Source organism: Tupaia chinensis, unplaced genomic scaffold, assembly GCF_000334495.1.
Source record: "Tupaia chinensis unplaced genomic scaffold, TupChi_1.0 Scaffold149131_1, whole genome shotgun sequence".
Classification (NCBI taxonomy): Eukaryota; Metazoa; Chordata; class Mammalia; order Scandentia; family Tupaiidae; genus Tupaia; species Tupaia belangeri.
Window position 1 is genome coordinate 174,157 of NW_006208977.1, and position 16,014 is coordinate 190,170.

The 16,014-nt window shown below is 42.7% G+C and overlaps 1 protein-coding gene across 1 annotated transcript in view; it reads left to right on the plus strand.

The window, feature by feature from the left end:
• TRIM16 (tripartite motif containing 16) overlaps window positions 1–11,921 on the plus strand; it is a 25,805-nt gene extending 13,884 nt beyond the window's left edge. Inside the window, exons 3-6 of the mRNA XM_006170888.3 lie at window positions 313–546; window positions 3,532–3,697; window positions 4,140–4,235; window positions 11,031–11,921. Coding sequence (XP_006170950.1) covers window positions 313–546; window positions 3,532–3,697; window positions 4,140–4,235; window positions 11,031–11,614 — 1,080 coding nt within the window. The 3' untranslated portion in view covers window positions 11,615–11,921. The remainder of the gene's footprint in view (window positions 1–312; window positions 547–3,531; window positions 3,698–4,139; window positions 4,236–11,030) is intronic.
• The last annotated feature ends 4,093 nt before the right edge of the window (window positions 11,922–16,014 follow it).

A 16,014-nucleotide genomic window follows, 5' to 3' on the forward strand; every position in this document is an offset into this window, starting at 1 on the left:
AGGGCATGTGCGCTCGCCAGACAGAGAGAGACAGAGAGACAGAAAGCGAGAAATCACCTCCCAGGGGGTATGGTCACACCGCAATCCCTTCTCTTCCATTCTCCTCTTGGGATTTTGGGAACGCATGCACATGTGCCTGGTGTGAGTTTTAAGCCACCGGGTCTGGGACTCGAACCACAGTGGACTACATGGGAGTCCAGCAACATAGCTATTACACTAACTGCTGGTCCCTCGAGTTTACATTTCTGTGTGTTGAGCTTCTGTACAGTTGGCCGTCTACTAATGGGTTCTTGGCTGCTTTGCCCCTGCCAGGTGTCGGTGTCCGAGGTCAAGGTGGTGGCTGAGGAGAAGTTTGGGGAACTCCTTGCTGCTGTGAGGAAGGCCCAGGCCGATGTGATGCTCTTTCTGGAGGAGAAGGAGCAAGCGGCGCTGAGCCAGGCCAATGGCATCAAGACCCACCTGGAACACAGAAACACAGAGATGGAGAAAAGCAAGCAGGAGCTGGAGAGACTGGCGGCCATCAGCAACACTGTCCTGTTCCTGGAGGTATGAAGTGGGATGGCGGGGAGACTGAAGCACCTGCGAAAAGGCACCATGGAGCACCCTCGCTCTGTCGGACCTGTCACAGATCTGTGACTGGGACTGCTCTTCAAAAAGCAGGGTGCACAGGGAGCAGTGGGAGCCAAGAGGAGCTGGTCTTGATTCAGCAGAGAATAGGAAGGGGACGGGGGAGGACTGCTCAGAGCAGGGAAGCCTAAGGCAGGTCCTGGAGGATGAGTACGGTTCAGGGCACAGCATGGTCCAGGTAGACAGAGGGAGCAGCATGAGCAAAGGCAGAGAGTTTCTAGAAAGCACAGCTGACTTAGGGTCCCAGGGGACTTTCAGAAGGATAGAGCATGATAGGACCACCAGATGGCGTAATGGTTATGTTGCTGGACTCCTACATAGTTGACTGCAGTTTGAGTCCCTGACCTGGCAACCTAAACCTCACACCAGGCACGTGTGTGTGCATGCCCAAGATCCCAAGAGAAGAATGAAGAGGAAGGGGTTGCGGTGTGGCCTTCTCCACTCAGGGGAGATGAGGCTGGCAGGGGCAGCGAGGGATCTGGCTGGGGAAGAATGAGTAGACTGAGTGGAGGAGGGATGAAAGCAGATGACTGTGTTTTATAAGCCACTCTGGCAGTCACAGGGAGGTTGGCCTGGCAGGGATGAGACAAAATCTGCTTTGCAGAGAGGGTTGTGTGCTCTGGGGTAGTGGAGGAAAGCTCAGCCTAGGAGATGGAACTTTTCATTACAACGTATCACTGTACATTGAAGGATATGCCATTAGAGCCAGGTCTGAAGATCAGGCCATCCTGCAGGGAAGGGACACTAGGCTGGTGGTGAATTCCATTATCCTGGAACTGTCACTAGATAGCTGTGCAGTGTTTAGTACCTCACTCAGCTTCTCTGGGTCTCATATTCCTCACTTGTCATATTTCCAAGACTCCATTCAACTCTAAAATTCTGAGATATGAATAATTTTTTTGCTTGCATTTTTTAAAAAACAATCCCCTCCCCCCCCCTTTTTTTTTACAAACAAAATGTTAATTGTGAAAAAAACTTGGAAAATATAGAAAAAAAATACAAGAAAAAAATCCATAATTCCAGCATCTAAAAACAACTAATAGTTAACCTTTTAAAGAGTGAGAAAGGGCCCAGCAGGTGGCATGATAGTTGAGGCACTGGACTCCCACAGGGCTGACCATAGTTCAAGTGTTGGACCTGGTGACCTCAAAAATCACAACAAATAAATAGGTAAATAAATAAATATTTTTGAACATCTCTCCCTCTCACTCTTTTTTCTCTTCCTACCTCTCTCTCTCTAATAATAATAATAATAATAAAAGACAATTAAAAACTTAAAAAAATCAGTGTAAATAATCAGATTTTTGGTATAGGGCACATGTGCTCACCAGAGAGACAGAGAGACACAGAGAGACAGAAACTGAGAAATCCTCACCTCCCCAGGTGGATGGCTGCACCACATTCCTTCTCCTCCATTCTCCTCTTAGGGCCTTGGGCACTCACAAGCATGCACCCAGAGTGAGTTTTAAGCTGCTGGGTCTGTGACTCGAATGGCATTTGACTGCGTGGGAGTACAGCGATGTAACCATTATGCCATCTGCTGATCCCCCAAAATGTAAGTTTCATACTAGCTGACCGTGGCCTATCACGTAAACTTGTATTTATTCCTTTATACAATTATAATAAATAGGTCATAAAGATAAGAATATCAAAGATTCAGGGGAGAATAATAAATTTCAATAAAATATTTAAAAATGAATAAATAAAATTAAAATAAATAATAATGAATATTTAGCAATGGATGTTCTGCAATTGTACCTGGCTTCTTCGTTTGGTTTCCTGGGCTTTTTCCTGTGCTTGCGTGTGTCTCGCAGGTGAGGAATTTAATGATCTCATCACACATGTGGCCTGTGAAAGTAAGCACATCCATATCTAGATCACCGCCCAATTAGTTTATTGCCCCAGTGGGAATCAGGATGTTGACCTAGTGTCCCACCCTGGTGGTGAATTTCTGTGTGTATCTGGGATACGGAAGGACGATAACAACCTTACGGGCACAAAGAGCCGAGTGGGAGGAGGGTGGAGAGAGGAATTTTCACAGAGGGTTTGGTTGCATTCCTGGTGGGCTGGATTCATCAAGCAAGCTGTAAACAGCTCTGGTACTTGATTTCTAGTGAGAACAGTAAATGATTTTTATTAAAAACTTGACCAGAGTGACTCTACCTTGTAAGATGGCTCTACTTTAATATATGTGTGTCCATTTCCTATCAAAGTGACTCTATGTTATGGGTCCCCACACTATTACCTGTTCACTGGGTCTAATTCCTGTCTTGTTACTACTTAACTGAGGGGGCAGGGGTGCTGGCCCTCCTATTTGAAATTTTAAAAAAATTATTTAATTTTATTATCATTATTTTAAAATTTGCTACAGGGCATGAATGCTCACTAAAAAGAGACACATATAGAGAGAGAAAACGAAAAGGCAAGTCACCAGGTCCAGGACTTGAACCATGGTTGGCCAAGTGGGAGTCTAGCACTTAAACCACTATGCCACCTGCATAAGCCCCCATTTGATTTTCTAAGAATTATTTTATTTAACTTTGTTTATTGTTATTATTTTTTTCAATTTGATCAGAGAGAGACACAAAGGCAAAATGAGAAAGCAAGTCACCGGGCCCGGGACTTGAACCGTGGTTGGTCATGTGGAAGTCCAGTGCTTTTAACCACCATGCTACTGCCAGCCCCTCCTATTTGAATTTTTAAAGACCCACTTTTTGTAAGGTCTAGCAGCATAGGGAAGGCGTTTTCTGTGTTGTTAGATTCTGAGCTGGACACCTGCACTGTCTTTGTGACATACGTGTTGCTATCTACATTTACAGATGCAAAAAGTGATATAATGGGGAGAACAGTCCAAATTAAAAGGGATAGGAACCAAAGCAAGCTCTGCCATTCCTTTTTCTGCAGGAATACTCCAAGTTTAAGAGTGCTGAAGATGGTGCCTTCCCCAGCGTTTACATAGGGCTAAAGGATAAACTCTCGGGAATCCGCAAGGTCATCACGGACTCCACTGTACACTTAATCCAGCTGCTGGAGAACTACAAGGAAAAGCTCCAGGAGTTTGCCAAGGACGGTGAGAAGCTTTCCGGGCCATGGGCTGTGGTGGTGTGTCCCTAGGAGTGGTTGATGGGGAGAGTGGGAGAGGACCAGGAAAAAGGAGGTTGAAATATGGAGAAACATCTCATTATCAAAGCTGCTCTTCGGTTAGCCATGTTACTACGGAACATTACTTTAGTATTTTTATTTTACCATTGAGACTCACAGAAAGTGAGTTAGTCACATTGCACAGTTGGCTGGCATTCTAGGACTAGCTTCTCAGGTTGCTGAGACCTATACTTTTAAGTCAAATCTGGGCCAATCTGGTATCTTTTTTTCCCTGGGTCCATTGGGCATGCTTCTCTGAGATATTATTAGGCAGCAACTCCTTCTTCCCCAGGGTGACCTGGAAGTCCTGCTTCTCAGGTTCTCCTGGTCAGCTGGACAGGTGTACACTCACAACTCTCTGATTTTTCTAGAGGAGTATGACATCAGGACCCAAGTGTCTGCCGTGGTTCCACGCAAATATTGGCCTTCTAAACCTGAGCCCACCACCAGGGAACAGTTCCTCCAATGTAAGTTGTGAACGGCTTTCCCTTTCTCTGTCAAGGTCAGTGTGATGCTTTGCTAGAGCAAAATCTACCATTTCTCTATCGGCTTCATGTTCTTGCAATCTCATGTCTGTTCCTAAATTATAAACTTTAAAAAATGTAATTAAAAACATTTTAAAACTTTGGCCCAGCCTAAGTGACACAGGTGATAGGGCATCTCTGTCATGTGTTTAGCCCTGGGTTCAATTCCTGGTCCACCAATGATTCTGGCTAACTGAAAGGCTGGGAGGTTGGGTGGGAATCTGGGCCTGACATGTTGCTGTTGGGGGACTCTATCCTTCTCTCTGTCGCTCATAAAAGAAAGAAAGAAACTTAAATGTTTTTTTTTTTTAACTTTTCATTCTGAAATAATTTCAAACTTAAAAAACATTGTAAAAATAGGGCAAAGAATTCTTGTATAATTTTCTCTCATTTTCCCCACTTTACAGAAGAATAGTACATTGGTGAAACCCAAGAAATTAACGTGGCTACAAGGCTATGAACTAATCTAGAGAATTTTTTAGGTTTCACTAATTTTTCTACGTATATATATATATATTTTTTTTTTCTTCTGGCCCCAAGTCCAATCCAGGATCACCAATGTCTCCCTGTCTCTTTAGTCTTCTCCTCAGTCTTTCTTTATTTTTCATCACCTTGGCACTTAGGAGAGTCCTGGTCAGTTATCAGATGGTACTTTTTGTGTTTTTTTTGTTTTGGAGAGATTTTCACTGTAGGGTGCGTGCGCTCACCAGACAGACAGAGAGAGACATAGAGACAGAAAGCGAGAAATCACCCCCCGGGGGGATGGTCACGCCGCAATCCCTTCTCCTCCATTCTCCTCTCGGGATCTTGGGCACGCACGCACATGCGCCCGGCGTGAGTTTTAAGCCACCGGGTCCGGGACACGAACCACGGTCGACTACGTGGGAGTCCAGCGACATAGCCATTACGCTAACTGCTGGTTCCCTCAGATGGTACATTTTTAAGTCTGGCTTGGCCAGAACTACATAACCCATTGTCCTTCATAATGCAGAATTGATCTAATCTGTGAGCATTTTTGTTTTATTATTCTTTTAATTTTTCTGTTAGCATTTTAAAAATGATCTCTGGTCCATATTTCACTATAGAACAAGTTCATGAGATCTATTGTACAACAGGTGACTGAAGCTAGTAACAAGGTATTACATACTTGCAAATTGCCAGCAGGATAGATTTTAAGTGTTCTAATCACACAAGAATAATAATAATATGTGAGATAATACATGTGTTAATGAGCTTGATGTAGCCATTTCACAATTTACACATATTTTATGTTGTATGTTCCTTGTCAACTAAAAAAATGGAATTATGCCATCAACTTGTCTTCTTATCTAATTAGATGTATTGGTGGTTGTTTTTCTTTATAAATTTATTCATATCATCCTCTCTTCCAAGCATATACTTGGAAGAAACTCATTAAACCTGTCCTCAGAAAATAATAAATTAAAATGTGCTTTATTATAATCAATATATAAAACCATGGTGTTTCATCATGGTTTTATATATAAAGGAAAGATTGCACCTGTGTAGTCAATGCTTATTAAAAACAAGTTTTTAAAAATAATTATCTATTTAATTTTATTAATAATTATTATTATTTTAAAAATTTTCTACAGGGCTCATGTGCTCACCAGAGAGACACATACAGAGAGAGAGAAAGAGAGACAGACAGAGACAGAGAGAGGGAAAGTGAGAAGGCAAGATACTAGGTACAGGACTTGAACCACAGTCAGCCATGTGGGAGTCTTGTCCCCTAACCACCATGCCACCTGCTGTCCCCAGTCAGTGCTCATTTTGATCACATCTTCTTGGAACATGCCATTGAACCTGCTTCTGCTTGTTCTCTGAGGGTGACCACTGGCTGACTCTTGTTTTTTTTTTTCTTTTTCCCTTTTCTTTTCTTAATTGTCAGACAGCATGTACACTTGTGAGGGGGAAATAGGGAGAGGGAAAAAGCATCCCCTCAATGGGTATGCTTAACCCCTTCTCCTCCATTGCTCCACCCTGATAGGATTCTGGACACACATGCATGTGCACCCGATGTGGTTTTCAAGCCACCAGGGCTGGTACTTGGGCCATGGTCAGCATATGAGATCTGGCTTCCTGTAAACACGAGGCTACAGGCTGACCCCTGAACTGCCCTTTCCTCAATTATTATTTGGGGCTTCAGATTCTGATGACTCATCTCCTATTCTTGCCCCAGCTCCTATTTTTCCCCAGGACCTCTTGGCTTCCACAGTTTCATTTTTTCCTGCCTCTAATGCAAGAACCCAAATGCCCTTTATTCTTAACATTAAAATGAAAAACAAGATATCTTATTAAAATCCATTTTCTTGTGCATTACAAGTATCTTTTTTCACATGTGCTATTAACATTTCTCTTTTTTTGGTATTGTTAAATTGAAATATTTTGGCCTAAAACAGCCACTGTACTTCCACACTTTTATTCCTATAGATAAGCCAAAACCGTATATGTTAGGCTGTTTTTCTGAACTAGTTGCTGGGTTATGGCCAATTACAACAGTTGGGCTTTAGTCAACCACAGGCATCCTGCCTTTTAAGCCAGGTTAATACAAACTTCAAAATGTAACCAATAGTTTCTCCACCTCACTCCCCCACTTACTTGTTTTATACGGCACTTTCTTGTTCTGCTGACTTAAATGCTGAGTTGACCATGAGGCTGGCAGAATTGTCCACAAATCCAGAACCAACTGCCCAATTTCAATCCTGTTAACATTTGCTCTATTAAAAACTATACCCCATTAAATTGACTGGTTTATTTTTCTTTTAACAATATTATTGTGAATTTGGCCTTCTACGGTCTCAACTGTCAAAGTTCTATGGCTCAAATCGCCAACTTGGCCAGTTTGAGCCACTTTCAAGCTGGTTGTTTTCTCCTTGAAGTACTGTCATTCTGCCCTTGACATTCTTAAAAATACTGTGGCTTTGTGGCACTAACAGAATGTCCCAGACCCATTCTGATTTCCTTGTCCCGAGACACAGAGTCATGTACCCTCCAAGGAGTGTTGGATCCTCTTAGATGAGAAGAACATTGTTTCAAATCTGGGTACAAAGGATTGCCAAAAGAGTTCCAAGTTAAAGTGTGGCCACTGTGCTGTTGGGTTGCTTTTATTATTATTTTTTATTTCACTAAATGTTATATAAAATGTACATGACCTCATTTTCACACCATAGTAAAACAGGCCATTTGTAGAGGGGACATGGATTTTTCAGATGAAAAGCCATTATTTATACTCATTCCAAGGCTTCTAACATGATACTATTTCCTCATATTACCACAATCCCAATATTTTTTTAAAGAATTATTTTATTTTAACTTTATTTTATTTTTAAATTTTACCAGAGAGGGACACACACACACACACACACACACACACACACACACACACAGAGCGAGAGAGAGAGAGACAGACAGAGAGAGACAGAGAAAGTGAGAATGCAAGCCATCAGGTTCAGGACTCAAACCCCGGTCGGCCATGTGGGAATCCAGTGCCTTTAACCACCATGCCACCTGCCGGCCCCCACCATTCCAATATTATTCTGTTGCCCACTAATTGCCATCTCCACACGTTCATCTATCACAAGATTCATAAAGGGATCAAATCCTGCAATATTCCTTGGATACAGACTGCTTTAATTATTATTATTATTATTATTATTATTATTATTTTAGAGAGATTTTTGTCTTAGGGTGCATACTCTGGCAGTAAAGAGACAGATACAGTGAAAAGGAAAGTGAGAAATCACCCTCCTCTGGGGGTAGTCGGGGGTGGCCACACCACAATCCCTTCTTCTCTGTTCTCTTCCCAGGATCTTAAGCACTCACTCACACACACACACACACACACACACACACACACATACACCTGGTGTGACTTTCAAGCCATTGGATCTGGAACTTGTCAGCCATGTGGGAGTCCAATGACATAACTACTATACCATCTGCCGGTCCCCATGGGCCACTTTTAGTGACAGAACTGCAGACCATTCACCTCATGTTCCTTTTTTCCTTATTAGATGGTTGTGTCCTTTTCCCCGCCCCCCAGGATGTGTTTTTTTTCTTTTTAAAAATATTTTTCCTTAAGGATTATTTTATTTAACTTTACTTATTTGTTTATTTTAATTTGACCAGAGAGAGACAAAGCGAGAGAGAGAGAGAGACAGACAGAGAGAGAGAGAGAGAGAAAGAAAGTGAGAAAGCAAGCTGCCGGGTCCAGGACTCAGACTGCGGTCAGCCATGTGTGAGTCCTGCACCTTTAACTACCATACCACCTGCTGGCCCCAGAGGGTATTCTTACTGAGCACTAAGAACTTCTCTTACTTAGACACAAAGAAGTTTGGAAAACTCTGGGTTAAGAATTTTTTTTTAATTACAGCATCTTTTTAGTAACCTTTAGAATGCTCATTTATATGGCAAGTATAAGGCTCTTCACAAAGTTCATGGAAAATGTGTATTTTGAACAAATTCTACATGGATTTCAAAAATGTTCTGCACCAAAATAAACTTGTAGTTTAATTCTATTTCCCCACAATCTTCCGAAGTCCTCAGATGTACTAAGCATCTTTTCTGAGCAAGATCCCCACGAGAGTCTCACACAAAATGTGAAGCTTGTGGATTAGCAGGACAAGCATGAAACAAATTCCAAACTGTCATGAGTATGTGAAGTTTAAAAAGCCAAAGTGCATGGGACCAGCAGGCAGCATGGTGGTTAAGGCGCTGGATACTCCCACATGGTTGACCATGGTTCTAATCCTGGACCTGGTGGCTTGCTTTCTCACTTTCCCTCTCTCTCTCTCTGTACCTCTCTCTGGTCAAATTAAAATAAATGAATGAATAAAATTAAATAAATAATTCTTAAAAAATAAAAAAGCCACAGTGCAGAACCAGCAGATGGCATAATGGTTATGTCGCTGGACTCCCACATAGTTGACCATGGTTAGAGTTTGGGATCTAGTGGCTTAAAATTTATGCAGGGTATGTTCATGTGTGTGCCCAAGTCCTGAGAAGAGAATGGAGGAGAAGGGATTGCGGCATGATCATCCCCCCAGGGGGTGATTTCTCATTTTCTGTCTCTCTGATGAGCGCATGTGCCCTATAGCATAAAAAAAAAAAAAAAAAAATTTAAAAAAAAAAAAAAAAAAATTTAAAAAAAAAAAAAAAAAAATTTAAAAAAAAAAAAAAAAAAATTTAAAAAAAAAAAAAAAAAAACCTCTAAAAAAAGAAAGAAAGAAAAAAAAAAAAGCCAAGGTGCTTGGAGAGAAAATGATTTAGGAATCAGGAAGGGCCTCTTTGAAGATGTAAACTCTAAGCCACAACCTTAAAGGATCGGAAGGAATTACCCAAATTCAGAGTAGGATGATGATCACGTTGCAGAGGGAACAGGGTACTAAAGCCCCAAAGTGGCTTGAGCATCCAGTAGGTCTGAGATGGAGGTGACTCAGGAGTGTGGTGATCAAGGGGGAGGGAGCAGGAAACAGCAGGTGAGGGCCAGCCATGCAGGGCCTTGGCAGGCCAGGAAGGCATCATTGCTCTATCTTAAGAACAAGAGGTGTCATCTGGGTTTTAATCGGGGTGATGTGACTCGCCCTAGCCTATGAAGAACAAGCACCATGGCTGTCTTGAGTAGAAAGTATCAAGGGGGCAAGAGAGAGTGACACAGGCAGTAGGGAGCCAATTGCACTAGTGCAGGTAAGACTTGGTGGTGGCTCAGATGGGGTTGAAACAGAAGAGAAGTGGGTAGAATCTATAGGGTTTGCTGCTACTTGTGTGTGGGGAGATGGATGGCAGGGGCAGTAAGGAGGAAAGGCACAGAAAACATCACAAATGACTTTGCATTTGACTTGAATAACTGGGAGCGTGGAGGTGCTTTTGTTCTCTTGGACTGTGAAGAGCATATGTTTATGAGAATGTTTGATAGCTTGCTAAATGTTGGTTAAATATTTAAAAACATGAATGGATGAGTCATATGTGGGTATATGAATCCCTATATTCCCAACCCCTTGCCAACACTGGGTAGAAAAGGGTCTTGCTTTCAATATGAGGAGACTTCAAAAAGTTTATGGAAAATGGAATTAAAGTACAAGTGCAAAAATATTAAAATCCATGCATATTTTTCTTTTCAGTTTACTATAGGGTGTGTGTACTCACTGGAGAGAGACAGAGGTAGGGGAGGGGAGTGAGAAAACACTCCCTAAGAGAGAATGGCCTCACCTCCATCCCTTCTCATTCTTTCTTCTCTTGAGATTTTGGGCATGGATATACACGCACCTGTTTTTTTTTTGTTTTTTTTTTTTTTTAACTCAAGTCACTGGATCTGGGGCTCAAACCATGCCATTGGCCATGTGGGATCTAACTACTTTAATCAGCATGCCACTGGCTGGTCCATATTTTTTTATAATATGCATTTTCCATGAAGTTTTAGAAGGCATCTTGTACATATTTCTTGAAGGAATAGCAAATTACTTTATTTCTTGATTCAGTTCAACAAACAGTATAGTATACCCCAAGCAATCTGAGCTTCAGGAAGGAAGTAGAATGACTTGCATTCTTCCTTTTGCTGGTCCTCACTCATCTTGCCCTAAGGGGACAAGGGGACTGCATAAACAGAGAACAGGGAGAAGAATGTTTTCCATACATACACTGGAGGTCAGCTGGGTTCAAGTAAAGTGTTTTGTCTAATCAGCTCTTTGTTCCTAAACTGACTCTTCCTTATCTTTCCAGATGCACATGATATCACGTTTGATGTGGACACAGCCCACAGATACCTCCGGCTGCAGGATGACAACCGCAAGGTCACCAACACCACGCCCTGGGAGCATCCCTACCCGGACCTCCCCAGCAGGTTTGCGCACTGGCGGCAGGTACTGTCCCAACAGAGTCTGTACCTGCACAGGTACTATTTCGAGGTAGAGATCTCCGGGGCAGGTATCTATGTTGGCCTGACCTGCAAAGGCATCGACCGGAAAGGGGCGGAGCGCAACAGTTGCATTTCGGGAAACAACTTCTCCTGGAGCCTTCATTGGAATGGGAAGGAGTTCACAGCCTGGCACAGTGACACAGAGACCCCACTCAACGCCAGCCCCTTCCGCAGGCTGGGGATCTTCATTGATTTCCCAGGAGGGACGCTTTCCTTTCATGGTGTAGAGTATCATTCCATGACGTTGATTCACAAGTTTGACTGCAAGTTTTCAGAGCCAATCTACGCTGCCTTCTGGCTCTCCAAGAAGGAAAACACCATCCGGATTGTAGATCTGGGAGAGGAACCTGAGAAGCCAGCACCATCCTCAGTGGAGGCAGCTCCCTAGACACCAGGATCCATATAGTAGACCTTTGTTAACCACAGTGACTGGGAGGCAGCAGCTTACATCCTTGAGTGACAGGGGCAGGAATATCTGCCCCTGGTAGCTGGCTTTAGAGACCATGCAGGTCTGCGGCCAGGTCATGGCACAGTGAAAGTGCAATTGACCCACGTGGGAAGGTCTCCAGGTTGCATCTAGGGGAGTCTCCCTCTCTATACTGGGGACCTACGGCCGTGACCTGGGCTGGCCGAAGCTGGGAATGGATCACAGCCTGGGGACTCCATTGGGGTGCCTGTCTCTCTTTGTTTCTCTCCCATGGAAAAAAATAAATAAATGGACTTTGGAGAAAAAAAAAGAAATCATGTGGGTTGGTGAACAGAGTTGTTTTTCCAGTTGCTCTCTTTTGCTCTGCGCAGTGCTTTTCTCTGTATGTTTATAGTAACTTTTATATGCCCAAATGTCCTCCTTAATCTTCATATTTTTCTATATGCTCAGGTGAACATCACACTTTGTCCAGAATTGGTAGCCAAGAATCTTCAGAGGACTAAAAGAATTGCAGAGTCATTAGAATAAATCGCTGTCTTGTTTTGCATTTGCTGTGTGCCAGCCTCTGCTCTGAGTGCTTCTTGTGCATTAACTCAATCCTTGCAGTAGACCCTTGGGATTGATGCTTAATTCACTCTCATTTTTTCAGATGCAGACACTGTAGTCCAGGGCAGTTAATTAACTTGCTCCAGGTCACTTGGGTCACACAGAGAGGTGGGATTTAAACCCGGACAGGCTGATGCTGAACTTTTAACCTCCACTTCATATTGCCTTCTTCATTAGATCATGGTGGTTAGATCATGGTGTTGCATGCAGGGAATAAATCACACGATGAGCTACAGAGCAGAGAAACAGAGCATCTTAAACCTACATGTCTGACTTGATGATCCAGCCACTCACTGGCCAAGAGCTTACCGCCTCCCATGGAAGCTCATTCTGTTCTTGGGTGGCAAGATTAGAAGAAACACCTTGGGCCAGCAGGTGGCGTGGTGGTTAAAGGTATTGGATTCCCACATGAACGACAGGTTTGAGTCGTGGACCTGGTGGCTTGGTTTCTCGCTTTCCCTTTCTCTCTCTGTCTTTCTCTCTCTGGTCAAATTATAAAATAGTGTAACAAATGGAATTAAATGAATAAATAATTCTTTAAAAACAAAAAGAAGAAGAAATACCTTAAAGCCCGAGTCTTAGTCCCTGTGACCCCTGGGAACCGGTCTCACTCCTCTCTTTAAAGCCACCTGAACCGTGTGAACTTGTGTGATTTCTCATTCAGAAGACAATTTTTAGGTACTTGAGGATAGCTTTCATGTCCTTCTGGAGGATATTTTTGTTTTCATACCACATTTTCCACTTTCCTTCATGGGTCCTGATCCTCTTTGCCTTTAGTATTTCATTCTCCACTGGACATATAAAGTCTCTAATATTAATGGAAAGCATTTATTAAACCTTTAGACAATTGAGAAACCATCTTCAAATGGGTTTCAGAGGGCATAATCTGAAATTCCTGGTGGAATTCACCAGAAATATCTTCTGTATCTTTTCCTATGACCAGTGTCAAGGCAAATCTCTTTCTCTTTGACATTTGATGGCCTAATCTCGAGAGAATAGTACTTTAGCATTACTGGGCTTGTTTCTAGAGACTCTGTGCTATAATTGTATCTAAGGATTTATACATTGTAGGGTGGAGTTTTTGTTTGTTTTTTTACTTTAATTTTGTCATATCATGGTTGCTGAGATAGTTTAGCTGATTCTGAGTCTAGTATATTAGCTCCTTTTCTTAGTCTAGTGTCACCTGTAAAATTGGTAACCTTTTCTTCTTCCTTTTTTTAAAAAATAAGTTTATTTATGTTAAAGAGTGTGAGTATGTGCAAGCAAAAGAGAGAGAGAGAGAGTGAAAGGGAGAGAGATTAATATCCTCCACAGGGCCTGGTCACACCGTGATCTCCTTCCTCCAGTTCTCAAGCTTGGGAGGGTCCCAGGCATGTACACATGCCTGGTGTGTTTTAGGTCAACCTGTCTGAGGATCTGAACCCATGGTGACTGTGTGGCTTCCAGCACCACAGTGCACTATACTATGGACTATGCTACCTAGGCTGGACCAGCTTTTCTTATATCTTAACCTGCTGGTGAAAATATTGAATAGCATTGGGCCAAATTCAGAATCATGTAGCACTCGGTCAACACCCTTTGGGTTTAGGTAGACACAAGTTATGCGCTGGTAGAATCATTCAATAATGAAGCCCACTGTTTACCACCGAACATAATGAAGGACCTTGTCAATGGCAGGAATCAATGCTATGTCTGAATTTATTTGATTTACCTGTCTAATAGTGCTCTTAGAAGAGAAAATGAGATCAGCATGGCCTGCCTTGTTTTTATTGAATCTCTGTGCTTGTCACTTCCTTTCCTAAATATTTTTAATTTTTAAAGAATTATTTAATTTAATTTTATTTATTTACTTATTTTAATTGTACCAGGGAAGGACAGAGAGAAAGAGCAAGAGGGAGAGGGAAAGTGAGAAAGCAAGCTGCCAGGTCTAGGACTTGAACTGTGGTTGGCCCGGGGGCAGTCCAGCACCCTTAACCACCATACCGCCTGCCAGCCCCTCCTAAATATTTAAAAAATATTTGATGGGGTCCAGCTGGTGGCCTAGTGGTTAAGGTACTGGACTCCCATGTGGCCATCCTCAGTTTGAGTCCTGGGCCCAATGGCTTGAAACTCATGCTGGGCACATGTGCATGTGTGCCCAAATCCTGGGAGGAGAATGGAGGACAAGGGATTGAGGTGTGGCTGTCCCCTCTGGGGAGGGGTCGATTTCTTGCTTTCTGTCTCTTTGTCTCTCTGGCAGGTGCACATGCCCTATAGCAAAAATCTCTCAAATTTTTTCTGATGAACTATTTTAAAATCCTGCTGCGGGTTAGTATCAAGGTGACTAGTCTGTTGTTTCCAGAATTTCTCTTATTTTTCTTTTTTTTTTTTTATTTTGGAGAGATTTTTGCTATAGGGCACGTGCGCTCGCCAGACAGACAGAGAGAGACATAGAGACAGAAAGCGAGAAATCACCCCCCAGGGGGGATGGGGGATGGCCACGCCGCAATCCCTTCTCCTCTGTTCTCCTTTCGGGATCTTGGGCACACACACACATGCGCCCGGCGTGAGTCTTAAGCCACCAGGTCTGGGACGTGAACCACGGTCGACTACGTGGGTCCAGCAACATAGCCATTATGGTAACTGCTGGTCCTCCTCTTATTTTTTCTTTTTTAAAAATAAAGACAATTTTGCCTGTCCCCATCCTCTACCAGTCTCCCTAACTTCTCACAGATTCCCACCTGATGTGTAGTCACATTGGCAAAGTGTGTCAGTGTCCTGAGATGTGATTTGTTTAGCCCAGAACACTAGAGCTCCTGTAAAAGGAGCCATTTAGGTGTCTCCTTTCCTGTCTTGACTTCCCTGTGAGCTCTTTCTGGGTATGTTTTCAGGTTCGAGACCTTTCCTCTTGATATGAAAGGTCAAAGCAAAATTAAGAGTTGGAAATATTGGGACAAGCAGTTAGCATAATGGCTATGTTTCTGGACTCCTATGTAGCCAACTGTGGTTTGAGTCCCCGACCTGGCGGCTTAAACTCACGCCGGGCGCATGTGCGTGCGTGTCCAAGATCCCGAGAGGAGAATGAAAGAGAAGGAATTGCAGCGTGGCCATCCCCCCTGGGGGGTGATTTCTCGCTTTCTGTCTCTCTGTCTCTCTCTGTCTTTCTGGCGAGTGCACGGACCCTCTAGTGAAAACTTCTCAAAAAAAAAAAAAAAGAGTTGCAAATATTTACTTTCTTTCTGTCATTGTCTAAAGTGATGAATGTATCATTTTTCTTTTTTTTGGCCTGAAAACTAAAAATTGTCTAAAACAAACAAAACAAAGGAAAAATAAAGAAAGAAAAAGAGAGCAAACAAAAGCCTATATTACGTCTTTTGGCATTTTCCCTAGGCTGTGCGTGTGCCATTTTGTTTGTTTGTACTTACACACTCTTATCGCTCCTTGTGTTGCGTGGACTTATTAAAGCAGCAATAAGAAAACCAAGCCTGAGCTCATCAGGAGTTTGCTTTGGTGCCAGATCATTGTCCCATTACTAGGCCATTTGTGATCACAGACTCAGAATGGAACTTTAGCCACTGTGTAATTTATTCTTGTTCCAAGTCTTTGAAATCCAAGCCCACATGGCATGCTCTTCCAGGAATTTGATGAATTCTTGACTATGTTTCCACATTCTCCCAAAATTCATGATGAAACGATCAAATATCAATACTGGCCCAATCATGGAGTGTGTATCTCTTCCACCTGGCTCAGTGTACTTAGAGAATGAATGACGGTGC